The sequence below is a fragment of the Halyomorpha halys genome, unplaced genomic scaffold, assembly GCF_000696795.3.
Source record: "Halyomorpha halys isolate HHAL.00 unplaced genomic scaffold, Hhal_1.1 Scaffold1388.1, whole genome shotgun sequence".
Classification (NCBI taxonomy): Eukaryota; Metazoa; Arthropoda; class Insecta; order Hemiptera; family Pentatomidae; genus Halyomorpha; species Halyomorpha halys.
Genome location: NW_027107006.1, coordinates 134,711 through 157,450, shown reverse-complemented (window position 1 = coordinate 157,450; position 22,740 = coordinate 134,711). Strand labels below are relative to the sequence as shown.

At 28.9% G+C, this 22,740-nt stretch overlaps 1 protein-coding gene across 1 annotated transcript; it reads right to left on the bottom strand.

Moving 5' to 3' along the window:
- Window positions 1-613: 613 nt before the first annotated feature.
- RpII140 (RNA polymerase II subunit RpII140) lies at window positions 614-21,541 on the bottom strand. Its single transcript, XM_014434542.3, has 23 exons — window positions 21,422-21,541; window positions 20,204-20,427; window positions 19,244-19,448; window positions 18,907-19,034; window positions 18,618-18,776; window positions 18,366-18,530; window positions 18,076-18,272; window positions 17,744-17,863; window positions 17,481-17,667; window positions 16,311-16,425; window positions 16,023-16,222; window positions 15,124-15,359; window positions 14,816-15,038; window positions 13,318-13,465; window positions 13,110-13,206; window positions 11,242-11,335; window positions 10,736-10,858; window positions 10,441-10,659; window positions 8,794-8,901; window positions 8,341-8,454; window positions 6,492-6,652; window positions 5,169-5,364; window positions 614-893 (listed from the first exon to the last, which is right to left on the bottom strand). Exons 1-23 carry the CDS (start codon window positions 21,438-21,440, stop codon window positions 804-806), a joined length of 3,528 nt encoding a protein of 1,175 aa, XP_014290028.1. The 5' UTR covers window positions 21,441-21,541; the 3' UTR covers window positions 614-803.
- Between the last annotated feature and the right edge of the window lie 1,199 nt (window positions 21,542-22,740).

Sequence of the window (22,740 nt, the reverse complement as noted above, 5' to 3'; positions counted from 1 at the left end):
AATGCACACTCATGACCTCAACGCCTGGTATTATTGTAAAAGTCGTCTCGATACCAGTGAGATAGATGGGTATTCACTGAGATCTCCAGGAGCCCTCCAAAGTCTTCTGAACATGAAGGTTGAGCAATTATATTTTTGTTTTCGATTTTTTTAATATTTTGTTCATTTATTTATGATATATAATATAATGTGGCAGATAATCGAATAAATAAAAAATTTACAAACATGTTGTTGTTACCATTTACTTAACCCTTTATTAAGTTTCATTGATACATTTACTAAATATTTCCTTATTACCTACTTTTCTCCATTATGTTATCTGAATTTGTTAATTACCTAAAATCCGATTAACTTTGTAAAAAAGATTAGATGTGGTCCAAAAAAAATTTTTTTTTGAGTTGATCCTATATGTTCATGATTACTATTTCAGACATCTAAAAAACAAAATAAGTTATGTTTTTAGCCCATTTAGTATAAAGCTACAGATTTATACAAACGAGGTATAAAAAAAAAGGCATTACTTCAATTATTTTTCTTTTATTTTACTAACTTTTTAAAAAATAAAATAATTAAATACAAATAAAATATCTTAATCACTAAAAACTATACAATGTTTTTTTTTCCGATACACTTTATTAAAGAACAAGTTGAAACTTCAACTTAAAATACAATAAAATGTTTACAAATTATTTTTAACAGTAATACAATATCATATCACATAATTTCACTTAAAACTACATAAGGTCAAAAATACGTATGAATCTTATTTACAAAATCTTCTAAAATTCGTTTAAGGTTTAGTATTAAACCACCATCAGACGAGGTGCTATGTTCATCGACATAAGTTCTTGGAAGAGGAGCTTGGCAGCATACGGCAACCTAACTTGTGATATCTGAAAGCAAAATTAGACATTAACTCTTTAAACTGGTTATAAATATATCTGCGGGTTGGAATAACAAATACCAATATCTAAATTCCAAACTAAAACTGTAAACAGAAGTATTTCAGAAATGATGGACATATCTTGTGCTACAAAAAAACATTGTTTTTGCATGTAGAAGTTTAATATTTGACAGTGTTACTAGTCTAATGTTTTTTGTTTTTTTTACAAGGAAAGTTTTGAAAATTTGTTCATTTATTTTGTTAATGTTTTTTTCTCTCAAATTTGTTTCCAGAAATATATAAATAAAACAGCAAAATTAATATTTCCTGTTTTCTTTTATGCCTGAAAATCATGTATTGTTCTATGTATCATTTTATAAAAAATCAAAGAAAAAAATTCCCTACAACTTTGATTCAAATAATTTGTTTTCACTCAGTTTATTTCACATTGACCGTGAGTAAAATTAAGATAAGGAATATAGACCAGTCAAATGGAGACCATAAAGAGGTCTCAGGAGAAAAAAATTTGGTCACTAAGTTGAAATAACAATATCCAATATCATCGTTTATGAAATAAAATACTGAGTAAAAATACAAAAGAATTTTCTATTGCTTAATATAATTTGATGTTACTGAAAATGTATGTTTTTTATGCTATTTGAGAAAAACTAAAAATGATAAATTCATTTAACTTTATTTAATTTTTTTTAATATATTTCCAGTGGAAATTGGAGGTCACAAGATTGAAGCTTGTAATCAGTACTCCAAAAAAAATTTTGTGATCCCTAGTTGACTGGACTGTCGTACGCCATAAGAATTGAACAATAAATCATGTATTGTAACAATACTCGAAATCTGAGAACAACTTCCTTTATCAAATTATTCATTTTAATTAAAATTATATATTTTATAATGAAGAAAAGATGTAATATTAAGAAAATCATGATTAAAACTGAAAGTTATAACAATGATACAACCCATATAAGCAATATCGATAACTTTTTTAATTTGCAACAACAATCTATGGCTAAATCAAACAGTGATATAATGGAATGCAGTGCGCTAAAGAATAAGGAACACAACAACCATTATTTAATCAATAAATTATAAACAAATATTTAAATACTCATTATTTTCATAAAACTAAACCAAAAAGTCTACATATTTTTTAAATCATTAATTTACAAAAGTAAAATTTATACAAATTCTTTAAAAAATATTTCCCCCTATCATTCAGAGTTTATTATATTTAAAGTTAATGGTATACCATATATGTAATGAGCATTAATGATTAAATATAAGTTGTTATCCAAACATTTTATAATCCTCAAAATAGTTGCTTGAATAGTGCATTACAATTGGACAGATACTGATGGTACTCTCTTATAAATTCAGTTTGGAAAATTTCAATAAAAAAAAAGCTAAAAAAATTGTTAAAAAGTATTGATTGAAGATGCTGGAGCATTGCACATTACATAGCAAATAGTTGGCGCCAATTAAACGAAGTGAATGAAGTAACGCTGTTTCTATGAATCTCGTGGGAGGAAACATTAGTAAGTGCATGAGGGTACAGATCAAGAGAGCGGGAGGATGTAAAAAGGTGAAGCTAAATCAGGAAGTCAATTAGGACCAATTGAGAAGGGTTAACTGGCTGGTTACCCAATCTGGCAAGGTACCCTCCTCATCTCATAGTCAGCTCTTTGTCTCAACTTCATTCCTCCTTTGTAAATATATCAACGTACAACATTTTCTTTTTAATAAATTCAAAACCTTTATTCAAGAGATAAGTTTTTTAAAAAATGGATTATTTAATGGATGAATTAGGATTTGCTAAAGGTATACAATATGAAAATTGTAGCACTAACATGACTCTTAGACATACTATACTTGAATATCCATTAAACAAAAACCAATGAGAAATGTTCAAAGATCTAGATACAAATCGAAATATTATTTATGATAGTATATTAAAAGTAACAGACTATGCAAAAATATGTTACATCCATAAATATTTGAATTGTATAAAAAAAAAATAAATGACAGATATAGTTAAGGTATAGTATATTTGTAAATCACAAATATTTAACTTAATAAATAATAGCAGTAACAAATAGAATGTAGGTAATTAATTTTTGGCTGTATGGAATAAACTAATGTCACCTAAAATAAGGAAGATAAGATATATTAAATTAAAATCTGTACCGCTACAACCCATGAAGGTCAGAGGTTCAGTACTTTGTAAGGAAGTACTGTTACTAGATCAACGGTTGTGCAAGGTGGTGATTTGATCAGAATCACGCTCAACCGCCAGATTTTTACCCAATTAAGAGTACCCAATTTATGAGGCTGGGTGGACCCCAGCAGGGCTCCAAGAACCCACAGGGTTGACTCATGCCTTCAGTGTAACACAAGAAAATTTTCTGCCCAGCCGGATTCGAACCCGGGTCCTTAAAGTTAGTATCATGCCTTACCACAGTGCCACTGCGCTCCCAAAAAAGGTATATAAATTATTCAATTGTTGATAACGATACAAAATTTAAAACATACTGATTCTGTAACTAATCAGATGCTAACCACCTGGAAAGTATACATTAATTTTTTTTTTTATTTTACCAAAAAACTAACTGAATTTTTAACAAGTAAAAAAAAAATATGCATTTTTTTTCTTTCATTATTTACGTTGTTGAGTTATTAGGAGAGAATGAAGAAATACATAGCGAAAGTTTTTTTAGTAATAGGATGTAGTTTTGTTTATTTTAAGTAATAAATGTTGTTTGTATTAATTATAAGAATTAATTGAAAACCAAAGCTAAAGTAAAGGGTCTGTACGTAAAGAGATCTGAAAAAAATAGTTAAATAACAACAAAAAGCTTAAATGTCCCCTACTCTAATAATGTACTTAAATGAAGAAAAAAGTAGTAATAATAAATTAAAAATCATTAGTTTTACTTGTTGCATTTTTAACAAAACATTTGTATACATATCAATAGCTTACTTCACAATGGGACTAAGAACATTTCCACTAACTTTAAGAAAATACAATTAAAGGTTCTCTCTATTAGAAAAATTAATGGAAAAGTTGTAATTTTCCTAAAAGAGAGAACCTTTAACTGTATTTTTCATAATGGAAACGGAAATGTACTCAACAACATGATGAAGTAAGCCACTGATATACTAGTCATAATATAGTTAACTGTATTTTGTCATTCTAATAAACACCATAAAAAAAATTATATGAAGTGTCAAGACTTTTTTTAAAAATATTGTAACAAAGAATTCTTCTTCTTTTCAAATTTAGTAGAAATTCTGTATTATTATTTGATTAATGGGGAAAGACTAACTTCCATTTTCAATACTTTATTCACTTCAACAAAAAAACCATTTAAGCGTTTTGGGTAGGCACCATAAAACTGACAATTTTGTTAATGTGACAAGGAATTCAGTGTAAACAGTTACAGAAAGTTGTCAGGAATGATAATAAAGAGTGATGCCATCCTAGATTAAAGATTAAAAAAGATGAACAAAACCGTAGTTTAAAAGGATGACTACATATATGCGAAAGAAGAAAAAAAGTTTAATTAGATGCTCTAAATAAATTATAATCAAGTAATAAAATTGCTAAATACATTCTAATAAAAAAAAAAAAAAAAAATCATGGTTATTAAAAAGAAAAAAAATTAGGATAATAGAACATAATAGTACTCTGAAAATAAATTGATAGATATGGAAATGTTTTTGATGCTGAATGACTGGAATGAGTTTGGGTGGATTCATTAAAGATCAGTACATCTATTTATATACATCCAACCAGCTGATCCCCTCAATCAGTTGACTCGGACCATAACTTACATAAATACATACAAAAGCAAGGCTGTTGTCATTAGCATTGAAGCTGCTCAATGGGCCTTATTAATATTAATCTATAATTTATAACTAAGGATAATTTATAATTTAAAACAAGGTTTACAGTCATTGATTCCATAATTCTCTCTATTGATGTAGTGAAATTACAACATTAAAATAGAAAAAAAATTTTTGAAATGTGAAACGAGGGTTGGGAAAGATTAAAAGGATCCTATATTCATTCCAACCATAAGTACTGAACTTAATTCCAAGAAAATAATGTTTAAATTTGTTGGAATTTAAACCAAAACCTAATGACAATGAACAGCTTTACAACATAATATACATTTTATAAATTGAATAGAATATTAAAAAATAAATACAAATTTATTATTTAACTAGGCCATTTCTATCAAACTAAATAATAAATAATTGGACATACCTGAGTCTTATTCTTGCACCCTTTGCATTCAAAGGTGTTGTTCCTCAAGTTGGCTATAGCAATGAGCCCACAAAGGTTACAGACATGAATCCTATAAGGGTCAGAGACTTCAAACAGCCTTTCTCTGAGGAACTGCGCTGCACCATGCGATATTTGACAATCTCGCTCCATTTCACCAAAACGGAGACCACCATCCCTGTATGAGTGATACAAATTTACTAGAAACTATACACTTTTACACAAATAACAAAACAGAATAAAGAACTTTAAATTATTATCTAAAAAAAAAAAAAAGAGTTTTTACAACAGTAAACCGCTAATATAGCTATCTATATTGATGCATACAAGTATTTTCTCCAATAACTAAAAAAAATCTTCAAGAACAATATAAAATTCCAAACAAATTTTCAGTTACATAAAACGTTTTTATGTCTATACCCAATATACGGATGTATGTACTCCCTCAAGCAGTATTGAAAAACAAGCTAGAACTAGAACTCAATGTGGTCTCGTAACTCTTTTCTTCCATAGACGACCTTTTTTTTATATTGCCTTTAAAATATTTACTTATAACCGATCTACTATGATGTTAATATCCCTCAAGGAATTAGAATAATTAAAGGAATCTTTTGCCTTCTTCACCCTTCCACTTATTCCACATCATACTTAGGGTCTTCCTTATCTTATCATAAAAATGTTTAGAAATAATGAGCATATCACTATTTGAAAAATTGACATATATCAAAGTACAATGTAAAATTAGCTAAAACTAGAATTTGGCATGGACCAACTAATCTTCTCTCCATGGAAACCTTTTTTTTACTTTTTCCTTAAAACAATTACTAATAACAAGTATTGATACGAGTACTACAACGTTACAGTCTGTTAAGATCATAAGATCAAAAATAATTAGAGGGAATTCAATTCATTCCTGAATAATTGTTTCAGTTTAACCCACAACTTTGTTTTAGATGATTTACTCGTGGAAAAACTACTGGAAGGAATCATACTAAAATATTTGGCTGTTTTTACTATAAACTATATACTTTACCTAAACAGAATGAATTTTTTTTTTTATTTATTTTTTTTTAAATGATGCATATCAGTCTTGATTAGATTTTCAACAATATTTAGAGGTCTAATATAAACCTACTAACTTTATTTTATTATTTTCGGGGATTTTATCTCGTCTTTTCCAAAAGACAAAATGACCAAAAATAAGTTATGTAGTTAAGTCTATAGTTTAACAAGTATACAGGAAAAGAGTATTTCTTCATTTAATTAATACCCAATGGAAAAACAAAACACATAAGTATAACTTACCTAGCCCTACCCTCCATAGGTTGCCTCACCAGGATCTGGACGGGACCTCTGGCTCGGGAGTGGATTTTGTCGTCCACCATGTGTTTTAGACGTTGATAATATGTCGGACCAAGGAAAATTTGGGCATTGATCTTACGTCCTGTGTGCCCATTGTACATAACCTAAACAACACAAAATTAAAATCATATATTGTTTTTAAATAGCAAAATAATTTTATTATTTAACTGAATATGAGATACCTCTTTCTATCTCAAGGGAAAATTTTTGAAAAACTAACAGTTTGAAATAATAAATCAATATTTAAATAAATAAAATCAAATATTTTGATGAGATAATGTAAATGCTGCACTACTATTGCCAATTTAAAATATATAATTTATTAATCAATTAAAAAAAAAGTTTTTATGTAACAGATTTGTAATACATTCGTATTTGGGAAATATGACTTTAATACAAATACAAATTTATTTCTATGATTATTTAAAGAAAAATTTATTTTGAAAATTAAATGTATATGACATGACAACGTACATTCAGCTAATTCATTACATGTTCTCTAGTTTAGGCATTTTAATAATTTTTATTGTTCCATAAAAATTAGTTTATTATATTTTACTTGAAAATATAATAATTGAAAGTCAAATTAGATTGATAATATAATATTTTATATGAATCTAGCACATTTGTATATATTTCTCAAATTTATCCTAGAATTATTATTATGTTCTATTATATTACAAATACATCCTATCAAATTACTGGTTCTATCAATATATTGGGTTGTCATACATAAAATATTTGATTTTTTAAAGCTTAATTTTTATTGAGACTCAAAGAGTTCCCCATTAATTACCAGCAAATTATTTACCACCAATAATAAACAATTGATAATCCTCTATTAACAAGTAGTGTTTTTTTAATAAGTTCTAAGTTGGTCATTCCACAGCCCAGGCAGTTAACAAATATCAATCGAGCTTTTGGCAAAGGCAATTCTAATTAACTAGACCTATCTATTACCTCGATGGTTTTCAAAATTTTCTTCAGTAAATAGAATCTAAGAGAATGTAATTTCTTTGTAATTACATAATAAACTCATTATTATTTACTTCCAATTTACAAATAGGACATTTCATGCATGACAACTCAACAATTATAATGTACCAAGACTGAGTCAAATACATAAAATGTATCCAGTACATTTATCGTAAAGTACTAGTTAAGTCAGTTTACATAGATTTATATATTACAGTTAAATAAAAAAAAATAAATAGTTAGTATTGCTGTATTTTTTTTTTATAAATTAAGTAACAGATTCCAGAACTTGGCGGCTAAACAAAAGAACAATTCTAACCATCATAGCAACTAGTCCATCTATAGATTTTATCACTCTAACTTCATTTTAAACATGGTAATAAGGGAATACCTGTTGTTTGCAAATAAATGTTATTATTTTTCAATCAAAAACATATACAAGACCGTTCTCTTTCATGGTTAATTTATTCATTAATTAGCAGCTGATAATTGATAATAAGAAATAAACTGTTAAAAAACAAATTGCTAATTAGCAAACGGCCACATTAAATAGCTGCTAAACTTTAATTTACATGTTTGAATATAATAATACATTAATAAAGGAAGGATCTATCAAAACAACTTCAATATTTTATTAAATTTTCTTAGCACCTCTTGTTTAAGTTTGGATATTTCAAACTTAGATAAATATGAGACATTAATGATACTTATCACAAGTTATCAAATTATTGTAATTAATATTTATGTTTAAAAAAAAATGTTCAAATCGATCCATACACAAACCTGACCCTTAAAAAAAAATTCTCAATCAACTAACCTCATTTCCTCTCAGCTGATAACCGTACTCCTGAAGAAGAGTTGAAATTTTCTGTACATTTACGGCATCATTGAATGGCGTAGCATCACCAATCTCACCTTTATTAGCAGAAACCTAAAAACAGTCAATTCATAAGTTTTAAAATTAATTGCTCTTAAATATGCACTCCTAACAGCAGAAACAATTTAATATTATTTATAAAATGACTAACAAGTCCTGAGCAAAGACTACAACATAAACATGATGGAATAGAATTAAAAATCAATCAAAAGATTACTTGAACAGTGATTTTATAAAGATTAAAAAAAGAAGAGAGATTTGACAATTTATCAATGAATGTTAGCAATGCTGGCTGTTATACAGAATAAATATTAATTGAACAAAACTTAAAAACATGTTTAAATCAAGTTGAAAACAAGGAGATTGTAAAATTAAACAATAAAATATACATACCTTCCCTTGAAGGCATTCGATCAAGTGACCAATCGTCATACGAGACGGGATAGCATGGGGATTGATAATGATATCGGGTGAGAGGCCTTCACAAGTAAATGGCATGTCCTGGAACAAACAAAGTACATAAGAAATGTGATACATCGACTAGATTGTATTTACCAAAATCAATAAAAAATAAATTAAAATAACAATTTTAATAATGATTCAATTGAAAATAGTTATAATAAATAAATATACTCATCATAATATACATAATTATGAATCTCAAGGTTTTTGAGAAAAATAAAAAATATATATATTATTACCAACATATGAATAATTTGAAGTTTAAAATAAACAAATATGGAACACTCTATCAAAATTCAATACATATACTTTAAATTATAATTATAATGTGGGTTTTCTTATAAAGATAAGTCAATTTTTTTTTTATGTTGATTTATGACACCTTTTTACAGAGGGAAATTTTAATCGACAATATTATATAAAGCTAAAGAGTTTGTTCATATAATCATGCTAATCTTCAAAACTACCAGTCTGATTGAAAAACTCATTTAGTGTTAGGCAAACTTCATTGATAAAGGTTTTAGGCTATGTAACCTACGACAAAACCCATAAGAATAGAGCAATAACTAATAATGAGGAGCTTCGCAAGGTATGTGGTCTTAATTTACCATGACGACTCATATAAAGCTGAAATTTTTAAAGGTGGTTCTTCTAAGGCTGTGGATGAGTAATAAGGCTGGTTCGAAAAAAATACCTATTCTAATTGGGTAAATTTTTTTTTTTTTTAAATAATGCTTTCAAATAAATAGAAAACTTTATATATCCTAGAACGTTATAGCTGCTCAGTCAAAAGGATAATTAAATTCTCTACTAGACAAAACAAAAACCATCTAAATTGGACCAATATTACCAAAGTAACAGTGCATTGTTATTTTGAACAATGATTCTTTTAAGAATATTTGTGACCTATACTTTCCAAAAAATGTTTATATTTATTTTTTCTAATTTCAAGCACCTAGAATCTGTAACACAATAAAATTTGTATCACCAAGGGAACTCCGAAACATCAGTTGTATTTTACATAAAATTGAGAAAATATTTTGGAGTTTTGTTAATAAATAATTTTAGGGTAAGTACAAATTGTTATAACTTTTTAATTATAAAGTTGAACCTTACTGTGGACGAGTGTGGTGAATAATGCATAAATATTCCGTTTTAACTTAAATATTAAGTTTTCAAAGAAATCTTTATATCTATCTATACTATTATACATAGCTAAAGAGTTTGTTTGAATATGCTTATCTCTTTAAGTGTTAGACAGACTATTTATTTTCTTAAACTGTATGTATGTGATCTGCATGCAATAAGACTTAAGTTGACTTAGAAAAAACTGTTTCCTCTTGGACAATTTAAAAACGCTAGCAGTCGAGATAGTTTTTTAAAGAGATAATTACATATACTTGGTCATGTATCCATCACATTTATGAAATGGACAAGTACAATTTAAGTTTATGATGGATAAAACCTAGTTTTGAAATAAACTTAATAATTTCTAGATGTAGAATTTTAATTTGTCAAAAAAAATCATTATTTATGAGAAGTGAATATATTTATTTGAATAACTTATTTTTTTGTTACCTCTTGCCTGTACTGGATTCCACATGTTCCCTTCTGCCCATGCCTCGAGGCAAACTTATCTCCAATTTGTGGAATTCTCACTGACCTCACTCTGATTTTACAAAACTTGTATCCCTCAGCATTCAACGTCAACATGACCTGGTCTACGATACCAGTTTCTGAATTCCTGAGGAAGGTTGAAGCATCTCTTTTGGTGAATTTTTTCGTAGTTCCATCCAACTAAAAAGTATTTATTTTTTACTTAAATAAATGTAACTATAATATAGTTAATATAAATAGCAAGCTTTGAACTCACTTCATCATCATTTTCAGGCAGGGTAATTGTCTTTCCAATAACGACATCGTCTCCTGACACCCTGAGTCCAGGTGCAATGATGCCATCATCGTCTAACTTATCATAAATAGCATTCCTCATACCCTACACAAAAGAATAAAGAACAATATTCACTACAATAACAAAATATTTCTATCTTATATCATCTAAGTAAATTTTTTTTTGTATAACAACTTCATGAACAATAACAACTCATAGTTTAAATCTACTAAATCGCTAATCGTTCTTCCACACCAATGCAATGAAATTTATTAGTACATTGTCATTTCTCTAAATCTAAATAAATATTAGAAAATTCCCAATACATATTTTATGATAATTACAGATCAAATGGGAATAATAAAAACTAAAACTGATATAATCATGAAAGTGCACTTTTAACTTCTTACATACTAATACTATAACATGATAATAATATATTCATTTTGTTTAGAATTCATTAAATTACAGACAAAATCTATATATACCTGACAAGTTTGTCTCATTGGTTTTTCAAACTGTTCTTCTTGATCTCCAACTCTCTTAGACTCAGCATCTTTATAAGAACGGAAGAACACAGACCTATGTAAAAATCAAAATAATGCTTATTTATTTTTTTATACAAAACGAAAAAAACACATACATAAAATAAATTTCTCCCATATACAGGTACAGATATATAAGTAAAAAGAAATAGTTTTTCAGGAATATATAGCAAAGAGATTCAAAGATGTTGAAGTACAAACTAAACATCAACAGCAGTTCAATTGAAATACGATAAAATAACTGACGACCATAGACAATTAATCAACATCCATTGAATACAATTACAACAGAGAACTGGTATTGAACTAGTTTAAAATACAGATGACTGGACGTAGAGAAGAGCACAAAGAACATAACTCAGGCAATGGAGGGCAAGTCAGTGAGTCTACAATGCCTATCCAATGGAGGTGTTTTGGGAGATCATGTCCAGTCATTAGGTAGAAACATGCCACTACCTCAGCTCTGCTAAAATTGCCTGGGATTGGTTCATCCTTATTCAGTAGGTTCTCCCACTTCTTTGTTTGAACTTTATGTCTGGAGGTTGTCCTATCCTTATAACAAGAAAACATAATGGATTTTTATCTGTTCCAAAAGAAAGTAGTCAAACAGGCTGATTCTCCACACAGCTGAACTTAGATAACTTGTCAGCTTGTTGTTCATTGCCATGTATACCAACATGGCCTAGTATCCACTGCAGAGCTATAACCCTCTTTTTCTCATAATAGCAGCTATGCTCTTACACTTTTCTACAACCCCAGGAGCTAATAATTTCTGTAAAGCTGCTTAGGGATCGCTGAAGATTACGGTGTTGTTATGTCTGTCAATTGTGGCTTCCATCGCAAGGTTAGTCTGCATCTCTCCCTCAAGATTGTCACATCCAACTCCATTGGGATATGACAGTTGAAAGTATCTTGAGTAAAAACATTCCCCAGCTCCCTTGTAAATACGTGATGCAGACTGATCGGTATAAATGTGCAGCTATTGCTTTAAGGGGTAAAGCTCATAAACAGTTTTTAGTGCTACAGCTCTAAGTTTTGGTACAGGGCAATCCTTGATCTGACAACATGCAGGTGAAAGTCTCCTGTAGACTTTAGCAGTTTCGTTCTTTGGTATGTAGGAGATACTTACTTTCTGCCTTTCCTAGGTAGGTCTATTTGTTAGACTATACAAACAACAAAGTGCCAGTACAAGCAAAAACTAATGAAACAGATAATTTTGGACCAAACAATTACCAAAATTTTACAACATGGGAAAGAGATAACCCCTAAATCTTTTTTTAAAAAAAAAACAATCTTCACCTCATCTAGGGTATTTAGAAAGGAGATGAAGGGTCACTAAAATTTATATATCATCGGATTAATGATAACAATAATCAAATGCTATATTTTTAATATAAGTCAGTCACTTTTAGCATTAACCTGATATCTCAGAAGATAAACTATTAAGTTAACTGCTCAAGCTACAAGGACATCACATAATTATTACCGCTCCCAAATATTATCAAATTTTATAAATAACAGGTTAATTCTGATTAAATAAATGTTCTAAGAAACTAAAAGACAGTTAAGATGGAGCCGTTCAACTTATGATAATAAATTCTCCATACAAATTGTTATCTAAACCAATCAATGATAATATTCATCAAAAGTACTAAATCAATCAGAGAATAAGAGATCCTAAAGAAACAATAATGGAGAAATATCTGATAATCGATCACTTATTGATTTTTATCCTTCAAAAATTTCTTAGTTAAAAAGTAGTAAAAATTATCTATATTACAAAATTTAAAAAAGAGTGTATTGATTTTTACCTGAAAAATCCCCTTTCGACAGCCGAAGCATTCAAGATGACAGAATCCTCCTGGTTGTAACCAGTGTAACAGGCAATGGCAACAATTGAATTGATACCTAAAACAAACATATGTTACTTACAATATATCATACAAAATTATATATCATACTTAGAAAAGTGAAATAATAAAAGCAGAAAATGAAATTAAATGAGACATTAATAATTACCAGCAGGGAGTTCTCTGAACCGCAGATATTCCATAGATCTTGTGGTGACAAGAGGCTTATGAGGATAGTATAATACATGTGCAAGTGTGTCCATCCGAACGTGGTAATTTGTGATATATACGCCCATAGCTTGTTTACCCATAGCACTCTGCAATTTTAATGAATATTACAAAGTAAATAGTGGTTTGTATACTGCTACTTTGCTTTGATTGTGGCACAACTTAAAAAAAGTAGGATAACTTTGAGACAGCTTCTAGGGATATTAAGTAGAGAAAGTAACCCAAATCTACAGTACTGCAGTTATGCCACTATCAAATCAGTGATTTATAGGTCATAAATATAATGTACCTATAAACATAGTTGGGCAACTATGAAACTAATAGCTAAAATTACCTTTATATTATGTATTTATTATTTATATATTTATATTATGTATTATATATTTATATTAAATAGATACAATATTTATTTATCAATGGTTCATTCATGAATAAGAGTCGTATCCATGGCAATTTGAGCTATTAGTTTTAGCTATAGCTAACTTTTGTCCATTTCTGCCTATAAAGAAAACACATCCGTTATATACAAACTATATTTAGTAGAATTCACAATTATTATTAAAGAAAAACATCAATTAACTAGAATGAGTGCAGTATAAACTTATTTATCATAAAATATGCTCCAATTACTTCTTTCAATGAACAGAAAGCTTCTTCATATTTTTGAATTGGACAAGTTCACCACTTAGAGATGAAGAAAAAATACACTTAAAGATCATCATTAAAGGATGATAAATACTCTAATTAAATTTAAAAAAAATAGTTAACAAAGATACTTCAACATTTCTACATGCCCAATTATAAAAAATTATAATTCCCTAACAAAAAAAGTTATGTATCATGCATTTCAGTATCATGAATAATGTTGCTTTTTTGCTAATTCCTCAACAACAGCTCTTAGATCCTCTCCTAAAACAAGTCACCTTGGTAGAGTAGGGTGATGAGAGTATTAGGAACTTCAAAATTAAAATTTTCGAGAAGATCCAAACAACTAACCATTCTCTAACCCTTATATACATAACATCCTAAGGAGGCAACTAAGCCAAATCATTTAAAGAGTTACACCTTATTAACCTCTTATTAGCAGCAGCACCAGTTCAATTCAAGCCTGGGTGGGTTGACTTCCACAGAATGAAAAGTCAACCTTCTGGATAGAATAGGTTGCTAACCTATAGGATAACCCACCTATTTTCTACATCAGAGATAAAAAAAAACTTTCATTTAATAGGAGCAGTTCTTTTATTTTCATTTTCTTTCTCTTAAAATATATTCCATTTGTGCTCACTAGTCAATTCCAATTAAATATGTGAACTAATACGAATTGTTCAATTAAAATTTAAGAAAGATTGATCATTTCATACATATAAAAAAACAAAAAAACAAACACTTGATAATACATATCTTGACAGTTCAGATACAGAAAAAATTAAATATCTCACTTGATAAGTGTTCCTGGGACTCTGGTTGTGATCAGGAAACGGAATAATAGATGCACATACACCAAGAATCATAGCTGGGTGGATTTCACAATGAGTGTAAGTCGTACAGTAAGCATACTCTTTCTCTTGCCTCAGATCTTCAGGCGAGATGGCAATCATTGTTGTCTCCTCTTCAAGAGTATCAATATACTCAACAACACCACTTGAAACTAAAACCTGCCAACTGAAACAATATAACCTCTGTAAGTTACTAAATCAATAAAATCTCAATTATTAGGAAAAATAATCCAAAAAAATTTATTCCCTACCCATAGTTATTATAATCACGTTCCTTCAGATTTTCAATATGCCTCTTTTTTAAGAGTAACTGGCCATTTTCGACAATTAGGAGCGGACGACATATTCTACCAGCATCTGTATAAATCCTGATCTCTCTGTCTCTGATATCTCGGATGATGGATACTTCAGATACAATGATGTCCATCTGACGTCGAAGTTTCCTCAGAGTTCCCATCAACTGCTCTGGATCACGATGGATACCAACCTGTAAAAAAAGTAATATTTACTTAATATCTAAACATTTTCAGTGCTGTGATCACAAAAGTGATCAGCCAGGCTTCAGACACTGTGTATTTGAAAAATTAGATATATAACACTTACTAGGGCTTTACCTGTATACCACACAAAACATCTATGCCCTCAATAACATGTATACTATAATACAAAATATCTATGCTCTCATAACAAAGTTATTATAAGACATAAATATATAGAAAAGAGAAAAAAATTTCAATAACTAGATGATGACAACCATCTCTGTATTTTGTTTTAGACTATTTTGACTGGTGCGTAATAACTAGATAAACCAAGCAGTTAATAAATAAAGGAATGCAGTGGGCATTACACCAACAATACAATATTTAACATATTGAAACCAATAAGATGTTTAAGTTATCGACAATGAGACTGGCACAACACACAACATAGGGCTTCAAGTTTAATTATCATCAGATAGTGCACAGGCATATTCATGCCCATCACAATTCATTTCAGATCCAAAGACTTTGTATTACATATTTTATAAATTAAATTAATAATAATAATATCAGCCTATCTTTCATAAAAAATACCATTAACTTAGTTGAAGAAAAAACTGGTGGACAATTTTAATTAAACAAAGGAAAAGTAACAAGCAGGATTAACTTACCCAACAACCGTTTACAAATATTTTTGTAGCATCTGCGATAGCAGAAGGTGCTATCTCCTCAAGATTTTCCATAGACCACTCTTCCAAGAACTCCAGGATGGGCGAGGGCTGCGAACCAACAGATATATAGGCCATTAGAGCCAGATTTTTTACCAAACCTACAGCAGCACCCTCTGGAGTCTCCGCAGGGCAAATCATACCTGTTAATTCAATGCCATTTAATATTATGAAACAGAATCTATTAATATTAATTTATAAGCACATAGTTGATGCGACTGCAAACATTACCCCAAAGTGTGTTATGAAGCTGCCTTGGCTTTGCCAGTTTACCATCTCTTCCAATTGGAGAGTTTACACGCCTCAAGTGAGAAAGTGTAGAAGCAAAAGTCAGTCTGTTCAATACCTACAACCAGAATACACAAGAATTTAGCCTTCTGAAGAAAAAATAAATAACATAAATAATGTGGTCTCACCCTGCCCATGTCTGTTTTATATTTCACTGCTTGTTTTTTATATTGTTTGTAATAAGAATTTCTTCTAAAAAAGCCGAAAAAAATAGCACAAGAAAAATTTTAGAAGCAAAACATATTGCAAAAAAAAACAAAAACATATAAAACAAACATGGGAAGGGTGGGCACAAATTATACAGACATAATTGGTAAAATAGATTTACACAAAATCAAAAAGTGACTTCTAAATAACTATTTAAAGATATTAATGAAAAACATTTCAGAAAGGGAAAATACACAAAATAAGATAACAATGAAATAAGATTATCAGTAATAAAAAAGTTAATTACAAAGAAGATAAATTTGGCCATTTTCAAGATAATTATAAAAGTTTAAATTTAAAAAAAAACTTTGTAACTATTATATTATATTAAAATTGATAAAAATAAAAGGTTGAAATAGGAAGGCTTATCAGTCAAGCAGAAAGAAAAAAACACAGAAAATATCACTTTTTATCATCGAATGAGAAAGCACTTAATAAACAAAAAATTTAAATTGAAAATATAATGATTTTGACCATATATATTTATATATATATATTGTACATTTGAGCCTTTCAGTTGACTGAATGACTGGAATCAATCATTATATTTCCAATATTGATTCTGTAATAATTTAACATTGATCTCATGGTTAAGAGTAGAAATTAAATTTTAGTTTATTGAGTGCTTTCTCATTCGATGATAATATGTGATATTTTATGGGTTTTTTCTTTCTAGTTGATCGATAAGCCTTCCTACTTCAACCTTTTATTTTTATCAATTTTACATTAATAAAATATAACTATATATATATATACTTTTTTAATTCAAATGTAAAAGTTTTCATATAATACTGAATTTCCATTAATAACATTCAAGGTGACATGAAACAATTTAAAGTTATTTTTATAGCTGGATTTTAATGAACTAAAAATCCAAAAGCTATAAAATACAATTACAGTACTGACCTGAGACACGCCTGCTCTGGCCTGATGGGCTTTCTTCTGGTCACCCCAGTTCCCTGTAGCAAGTGAGTACCTAAGACCGTCAGTAATAATCTTTGTTTTAATAGCTAACTCCAGGTTAAAGTCTTTTCCTCTATCAATGAACTTCTGTGCGTACATACGAACTTCCTTCATCAGATTCTTAAACAAACTGTTGAGTATATAGATTAATAAAATATAGTAATAGACAATAATTTTAATAGTAAATTATTTATATTGATGAGTACCCTCTAAACAAGAAAGCCAACAGAGGTCCAGCTAAATCGAGACGTTTGTTACCGTAATGATCCCTGTCATCTAATTCTCTTCTACCAAGAGCAGCAAGAAGTAGCCTGTGTACCATGTAACTGCAATGAAAATTACAAGCAATTATTTTATGACATAAATAAGCGTAATTCTGTCAAATAAATCTTCTTAAGTTAATGAACATTACGGTTGACTGTTATTAAAAGAAAATCAATGCAATTATCCTCGACATTCATAGATATGGTATAAAAATATATTCTTGAACTCAAGAAATACTTGTGAGATATAAAAAAGATTTTCTGATGATGCTTACCCTAAGAAGTATGCTTTTTTAGTTTCACAGAAATCGGAAACACCAACATGAGGTAACATTTCCTTCTGCAAAATTTCTCTAGCATATTTTATTCTCTTCTCTTTAGTTACACCAGGTCGAGCACCTCTAGCACCAATGAAATTGAGAGCTACATTTTGTTCTTGAATTACGAAGGCTTCATCCAATGAAGGTTTTACCTATAGTCAAAGGAAAAAGAGCAAATTGTTATGTAGATGCAATGAAATATGCATTAAAGTAATTAAATGAAATAAATAATTATAATTAAATACCATTTCCATCATTTCTGGATCATCAAAATCATAAATGATGTGTTCAAGGATATCTCTGTCAGCCACGAAACCAAGGGCTCGAAACACTATCATGATAGGGATCTCCTGTTTAATGTACGGTAGAACAGCAATAATACGTTGACCAATTGCAGATTTCTTAATGCTCTGCAGATTAAAATTAAATAGAACAAAAAATATTTGAAATCATAATAAGAAAAAAAATAAAGTAAAAAAACAGTAAAATATACTCACCGCACCACCCCTAGCCATCATATTCACCCAAAGAGTTGAAGTTGGTCTAGAAGAGTGTTCAAGGCAAGACCTAATTTCTGCTTTGTAAGCAAATTTACCATCTTTCATGCTAAAAACATATACTGTGTTGGTAGCCATTTTTTCTTGGGCAATCAAAACCTAAATACGAATTAATTTTTTTTATTAAGGTAACATGCTAGTAATTATTTCTTATTAAAAACATATCAGTACATTTCCATAAAACATAACAATATTTATCTTATAAACTGATAACTTTAGCGATATATACCTTCTCTGATCCGTTAATGATAAAATAACCACCAGGGTCCAGAGGGCACTCGTTTAATTCAGTAAGATCACGATCTGTGAGGCCATTCAACAAACAGTAGGTGGACCTTAACATAATAGGAATTTTTCCTGAAAAAATAAAATAAAATAATAACAATGAAGAACCAATAAATTATTGAAAACTTTAGTAAAATTTATTAATACTGTTAGTAACAATCCATTTTGATACCTAATAGAGAGAGGAGGTAAAGGTTGCTAAAATATGAATATTTTTCTGACTTGAAGATGGATTATACTGGACGTTGCATAATTAAGATCAGCTGTATAATAGAGCATACCTATAAATGACTTTTGGTGCTGTGATTCAATCGGATCTTCACCATCTCTGATAATTGTCTTTGTGATATCAACATACAATGGTGCAGAATAAGTAAGATTTCTTAACCTAGCTTCGTTAGGCATCATAGGTGATGGAGAACCATCCTTCTCCCAATGGGTAGGTTTTGATAGATAAATTTGTTCAAACTTTAACAGGTATCTGGGCTGTAAAAAAAGTTAACAAATCATCATACAATAAATTTATATAAAAAATGCAACATTTTCTAATATATCATTTCTCATGGTGAAGGAGAAATAAGGTTTTGTTTCTTTCAAAATTACAAGCAACACGATTGTTCTATAGGATGTTAATTCCAAATAAACTTACATAGATCTAATTAATAACAACACGAAACTGACTAAAATTTGAAGGGTTCAGGAAAAAATAATCAGTCCATTTTTTTAAAAAAATGAGTTATTAGAGCCATCTTTTATAGTTTAATGAAAGCTTTTGATACAACTATTTATTCTCTTGACAAAATTAACAGATTCCTTGGAATCATAATAGAAAGGTATGCAATATTTTGGAAGAGATGAAGGCAGGTTACCCTATTTTATTGAATAAAATAAGTTTCTGATCGCTTTCCCCTGTGCACTTAATATGTTATGGCAGACAGTGCTAGAGAACATTTTTTAATAGGATTCTAGATTAGTAAGAAAATACTTCTTTAGTAACATTAGAGTGTGAACCAATAGGAATTTTTGGCTTTAATTATGAAAAATGTGCAAATTTATTGAAACTTTAAAAAGCAATTTTTTTTCATATCTACCACTTAGTATTTAGTAAATTGATTAAAATTTTCAATAAGAGGAAATACATCACTTAAAAAGATTTTATTTCAACTTTATTTGGTACTTTTTTCTTGTAAACAAAGAAAAAACAATTATTTTACAATAGTAATGTAGCCAGATTCACTTACCGGTGTCTCAACTTCTCCAGATGTGTGCTGGGCCTCAGCTTGTAAGTCAATCTGAGGAGAATCCTCAACAATCCTTTGGACAGACATCTGTATGAATTCATCGAATGAATCAAGCTGTTGTCGTACAAGACCTTTCTCATCAAAATATGCGTTAATAACAATCCAACAGGCTTCCTGCCAGAGCTCAGTGGAGATTTCTTCTGCCTCATCATCCTCATATTGCTCTAAAAATATATAATATTCATTATTTTAAAGTCATGATATTCTTAACCATTTGCAAAATGATTTCCTCTTCGTTGGATTGGCCAAAAAAAAAAAAAAAGTAAGACCTAAAATTTTGTAGAGTTCATCGGTAGATTTTAGCAGATCACAGATTATGATTAAACAGTATTTTTTTACTCAACTATGCATGGCTTACCATTCATACACAACTTTCATGTCACTTAAAGATATTGCAAAAATTTAACTATTTTTCCTCAATAAATAATAAATTTTGAAAAATAAAGCATAAAGATTAGAAATTAAGACTCTAACCCTGCAATTAATACACTATTTTTTTATTAAGTGATACCAAACTGCTTCATTCAATCAAGCCACTTATAGCTCAAGATTTTAAACATTATATATAACCATAGTAATTAATTGACAATGAAACCATCTATAAATTCTATAAAGCCTAAAAAGAAATTAACAATAAAATAGTAAATAAAAAAGGATTTTTTAGATACACAACCTGAAATCAATTGTCTATACAAAATTAATAACTTTTCAGCATACCCTTTCAAATATTTTAGTACTTGCTGGGTGTGTACACACAAAAACTGAAATGTTGACATTAAATAACTCAATTCTACTAATCAAAGGACACAAAACACCATGGTATGCAATAAGGAAATCCACTGAAGTTTAATTCTAAGGTTGAAAAGAAAATCATATTGAATAGATTCTGAGAGAATAATTCCTAATCATTGCAAACTATTTCCTCAATATGTGAAACACATAAGTTATTCATGAACATCGATTTCCTAAATTATATCAATTGTGATAAATTTTTATCTCTAGTTCTAATTAAAATTTAAATTCTTAAAGTAAATTCATTGATATTATATTTCCATTCACAATCTGAATAGCAGTTAGTAGAACCATATCAACATATAAACAAAACGCCATAATTTTGTAATGAAATAGGTAGATGTCATCAACATTTTTATAACTTGCCTTCATCTAACTCATACATATTTGTAAATGCTGATCGTCACTGAATTTATTAATAAATAACACGAACTCCCTAAAAGCTGTATACAGTACAGCTTGTGAAACCGTACTGTGGAGGTTAATTGCAACAGTGTAGCCATATGAACATATATATGTACAAATTAAAATTTGAGCTCATATTCATAGCCAACATTTTTTAAAATTATCTCGAATTTATTGTAAAAAGAAATGTTTATAGACACATTTATATACAATATATACTAAAACAAAATTGACAAATCTAAGTGGGGGGGAGATTAAATGTAAACGGCTAACAAATTGCAAGTTGGCACAGCTAAGCACTTTTTTCTGCTACTACATAGTAACTGATAGAAAAAAGTAAAATTTATTAAGTATTACACAAACAACGTATTTATTCTTATTGCAAATGTATTTATGTTTTCTAATGTTTCTTTTGTTTCATTTTTGAGGTATCAGAAAAAAATAAAAACAAGCACTTCTTTTCTATTAAATACTTTCCGTACCAACTGAATGACAATTTAATTTTTACTAAATTTTCCAATTTAAAGATTATTCTATAGTAAGAACAGCGGGATATTAATAAAAAGTCGTTTGACACAAAACGATACTCAATTCCGAACAGGATCGCAAAGGACCTTACCTGCAGTTCGGTTTGATGCTAAAAAACTGCTTATTTAAAAACGAAAATATTTGTATATTTATTGAAATTATCGTATAATGTCGGTGGCTTTGACTTCTATATCAAAATAGAAAAAATGACTTACTTCAGTCTAATCTTCTAAAACTTTATTTTCTAATTGTATCATTATCTTTTCAATACTTTAGTGAATCAATAAATCAAAGGATATCTACAACATTCGTTTCTTTGTTACTCTAATCTAAAGATAAGAAATAATCTATTGAAATAAATAACTGTAATTTAATTACTTAAAATTAAAGAATGCATATAAACTGATTTGAGAATGTTTAGAGTTATTTGCACTATTTTCTCAAGTCAGCAGTCCCTAATGGCGCCCTATTCTGCGCCAAATGATCTTATAACCTGGCCAAAATACCTAAAATGAATCCCAGATATTGAATGTAAATTAACACAGTTTTGTTTTTATGAACCTTAAGTAACATGAATCCTATATTTTCCATTAAGAAAACTTATTTTTATTGATTTAGTGACTAATCCTTCATATTATTATTATCTGGTAATTTAATTTCTTGTAATTTAAATCCTTCAAATTTGAATTTTGCTGTGTACCAGTTTGGGTATCACTGAACCTCATTAGTTTCACAATATTAGATAATTCACC